Genomic DNA, 4,175 nt, shown 5'->3' with positions numbered 1-4,175 from the left:
TAAGCGAGATCCCAATTCGTCGGTCATCCGACGTGACGTCTCCGTTCCCTCCTTCAGGGAACGAGGGTTTCCATACGTAACCGAGACGTTTTGCGTTTTCAACAATACAACTAAAATTGAATGGGTGCATATTTTAAAATAAAAATATTATTTGCAGTTCAGATTGATTACTTTACAAAAATTCTTATTCTTGTTCTTTTACTGTTATTTTTTCTTTAATTCATTCCCCTAAATCCATTTAAATCCTTTATTTATTTAGTTTCTTTAAATAAATACTATTACCATAGTGGTCTGGCCTTTATATTTTCCTCAAAACAATTGGTCCCTCCAATGTTCTATGTATGGGTTTGTTCCCCTTCGGCTAGGGGTGGGCGATATAGCAAAAAATATCACAATTTTTTTTTTTGTTTTTATATTAGGATTCACGATTTTATCACGATTCTTTGTCATGTTGATTTTTCTATTTTGCAAGCTGTTTGAGCATTACAGCCAAACTAATTTCCCTATTATAAAGACTTTCAAGGTAACAAAATATTAAAAGATATATAGGATATATAGGCCAAAGTGGGTGAAGATAAAAAAATCTTTGTCATTATTTTATCTTTGTTATAGAACAAAGAGAACAAAGATACACATTACAAATACACATAATATACAAATAAAATAAACATAATGAACAAATATAAAAATAAAACACTATATATACATTGATTCCTATTAAAGCAACTGTATTAAAGTTTTTCAGTCAAGAGTATTGAGTGATTTTTCTCTTTGTGTTTGGTGTTTTATTAAGATTAAAGGAATAATTCACCCAAAAATTAAAATAGGCTAGTGTTTTATTTTTATACCTTCATTTACTCACTCAAAAGTTGTTTTAAACGTGAATGAGTTTCCTTCTTCTGCTAAACATAAACGCTATTTTGAAGGAGGTGGAAAAACAAACAGTTGATGGTATTTGCCCTAGTATTTTTTTTTCTATCAAAGTCAGTGTGGACCAGCAACTGTTTGGTTACCCAGATTCTTCAAAATATCTTCTTTTGTGTTCAGCACAAGAAAGAAATTAATATAGGTTTGGGACAACATGTGAGTGAATAAATAAATGACAGAAATTAAGTTTTAGGGTGAACTATCCCTTTAATTACAGTCGGCAGCATGTTCAGTACTGTCCCTTTAAGACCTGCACGCATCTAATATACAGGCACACATCCATTGTTTACTTTCATTTTAGACATAACCAACTGAGTCTATACATAAACCGTGTGTGTTTTGACAGTATTAGCACAAAACATAACTTAGTTCAGTAATCAGGCACTGTTTGACGGGCTTTTTCGTTTTCGTGTGCGCACTTTGGGAGTGCTCAGAAAACGCGCTTGTCAGAACAGCACACGAATGAAACGTTTAACAAGGCTTTAAAGCAGATGCAAAAAATTTACTTTTGTGATTGTGAATAAGTGCAATAGTAACTCTACCGCTGAGTTAACACTGATGTTAATGTATGTCGCGTTGTACAGTATATTGATTCGGCGGCACCAGAACTGCAGCTGATAGAATGTGCGCTGTAGCACGATACAACGATATTTCTTCAAAAGCAGATCGTGGAGACATTTTTATCGTCCACGATCAAAAATCTTCATATCGCACACCCCTACCCTCGGCAGAAATCGCGGACCGGTGGCAGACCGGACTGCAAGGGCACTTTAGCGTCGGACCTCAAACTCAAGCCCCCCAGCTCCCCACCCCCCTCCCTCCCTGTGCACGCCACTGGCTTTTTGGTTCATTGAGTACAAAACATTTTAGAATCCCTACAGCGGGCAGTGAGCTTTGATCTTTAAAAGAACTAAAGATAATCCAGGACTTTATCATGGCTTTTTGGCTTCAAAAATATTACTCTACTCTAATAAAGTTAACTTTTCATGAGCAGTATTATTATTTGAACATTTGATGGTTAAAATCGTGTGCACAATGTGTTTTGAGTTGGGCACTTACATTCTAATGATGTTCTTAACGTTGAAATTGTCCAGGGGTGAAACATCTGGATTTTCTCCCTTCTCATCTTGTAGAACAATTTGCTGAAGGATGCGGTCTAAAAGTTGCCATTGCTGTATACTGCCTGCACCACGTTTATCTGAAAACATTTTACAAAGTCATAAACAAGCCTTTTTTGGGATATGATGTCATGGTAATGCCATGCTTTTCTGGACATGTAACATGATATTTAAATGGTATTCTTGGAGCATGTACATATCATATGAATATGATAATTCCTTAGTCCCACGCATCTATAAAAGTAATACAGTTTTACAATCTGATACCATCACTTCATTAGCTGTGAAATGCAGGGATGGTTATAATTAAATACAAAGGAAATGATACAAAACACAAACATATATAGTAGGCACTGTTCCAAACTTAGTAAGCTGCCTACAAAGAAAGCATTTCAATTTTCAAGGCATCACAGGCATGCTCCAAGCACAAAGAGTATTCCAAACACAAATTATTCCAAAAAATAAAAAGGTATATTTTGAATGGGTCAAATGGAAGAGTTCAGATCCTCACATGGCATTTGGAGGCAGTGCTTTAAGATAGATAGAAGGTGGGGGTAGGCATCTGTGTTGCTCAGTTTCTTCTTGATCAGCTCAAACATCTGTCCAGCACTCTTGGTGTCCACGTGTGTCTGGACAAAAAAAGTCCATTAATTTTTTTTTTCCAGTTAGGACACACATGAAGCCAGGAGCCTTATAAACAAATCTAATAATACCAAGCTGTTCTGTATATAATAAGTGCTCTGTAAATTTAAGGACATGATATGAAAAAAGGCATGTGCAAATAGGTAAAATATCTTACAGTGTCAAAGCATTTGGCCAATTCTAACTCATCCTCATTCCGCACCATCTCAAAAAAGTCCAGATGTCTGAAACAAACAAACACAGCCTTTCTATTAGAAGCAACAGTATGATGCATTTACTGATTGTTAGGTGGAAAAGGAGCACCATTTTAACTGGTGTTCTGTACCTGTCGAGCGTGGCATTATCATGTGCTCTCAGCTTCTCGATGACTGGCTGAATTCCTAACATCAGAAACTCATACCTAAGATGAAGGCGAAACTCTAGACTGTCCTTTGAGAGAAACAAAGGAAATCATCATGTTAATAGTGTATATATATCATATCATTTTTTTTTTAATGTTTAAGGAAGTTCTGTCTTCAGCTGACCTCTCCAACTCCAGCATTCAGCACAGCGTTTATGAATGACATGATGGCTGTCTTCAGATTTACTTCCTCCCTGTAGTGTCCTGTGCTTCTGTCCAGCTCGTTCAAAAGAGACTGAGTAAAAAAATACAAAAATATCTAATTAAATACAATTAATCTAATTAAGATTGATTTTTCCCCCACCAAATATCTGGGTTTTTTTTTCAATTAGAGTATTGCATTATTATCTAAGCAACATGTTACAAGTAAATGTTTAATGCAAGCACTATAAAGTTGTATTTTTGTGTGTACAAGTAAAGAGAGCTATTTGTCTGATTTGTGTGAATGACTCCTAATAAAGTTGCCCATGTAAAGTGTTTTAATTTTAGTTGCCCATGTAAAGTGTTTTCATTTATGAGATTCCATGGTGTTTAGAATACTGCTTCTGTAGTAGATAGCAAGACAACTCATAAGCTGATGTATAATGTGAAATGTCTGACTGCTGATCCCTGTAAAGTAACTTTTTTTTTAAACTGTTCAATTGCTTTACTACTGGGGTGTTCATGGATGGTCCATCTATGATTTTCTATTTACCTAATAGGCTGATAAGGACAATAAATGACAAATTCTCATCACAGTCCCTATTTTAAAGTCAGTGCAAACAGGTGGGAATGTTCTCTGTTCTTTCTCTTGAATGGGTTGCTAATGTCTGCTTATGGTGCTTATTGTGTCAAGAGTGCTCAGAGATCTATTGGGTCACTAGGAATCAACCATGCTTAAAAGGCTAATATTTCAAACACTGGCATTTGTTGTTGCCAGGCATGTCAACTACACGAATAAACACACAGTAAATACAAATCACCCTACATATGTTGCATAAGATGAGGCCTCCACAGTTCTGCGGTTAAAAAGTGACGAAAATGACGTGACATGGCCAAGTATGGTTACCCATACTAGGAATTAGTGCTCTGCATTTATAGTGCACACA

At 35.9% G+C, this 4,175-nt stretch overlaps 1 protein-coding gene across 3 annotated transcripts in view; it reads right to left on the bottom strand.

Moving 5' to 3' along the window:
* LOC107656743 (disheveled-associated activator of morphogenesis 2-like) overlaps window positions 1–4,175 on the bottom strand; it is an 82,138-nt gene that overhangs the window by 18,908 nt on the left and 59,055 nt on the right. For all 3 annotated transcript variants that reach the window (XM_016444682.1, XM_016444684.1, XM_016444683.1), the window contains exons 7-11: window positions 3,212–3,322; window positions 3,013–3,116; window positions 2,845–2,911; window positions 2,557–2,674; window positions 1,987–2,125 (exon numbers count right to left, since the gene is read on the bottom strand). In XM_016444682.1, the coding sequence (XP_016300168.1) occupies window positions 1,987–2,125; window positions 2,557–2,674; window positions 2,845–2,911; window positions 3,013–3,116; window positions 3,212–3,322 (539 nt within the window). The remainder of the gene's footprint in view (window positions 1–1,986; window positions 2,126–2,556; window positions 2,675–2,844; window positions 2,912–3,012; window positions 3,117–3,211; window positions 3,323–4,175) is intronic.

The sequence above is a fragment of the Sinocyclocheilus anshuiensis genome, unplaced genomic scaffold (genome assembly GCF_001515605.1).
Source record: "Sinocyclocheilus anshuiensis isolate Anshui unplaced genomic scaffold, SAMN03320099.WGS_v1.1 scaffold2043, whole genome shotgun sequence".
NCBI lineage: Eukaryota > Metazoa > Chordata > Actinopteri > Cypriniformes > Cyprinidae > Sinocyclocheilus > Sinocyclocheilus anshuiensis.
This window is presented reverse-complemented; position numbering and strand designations above follow the sequence as displayed.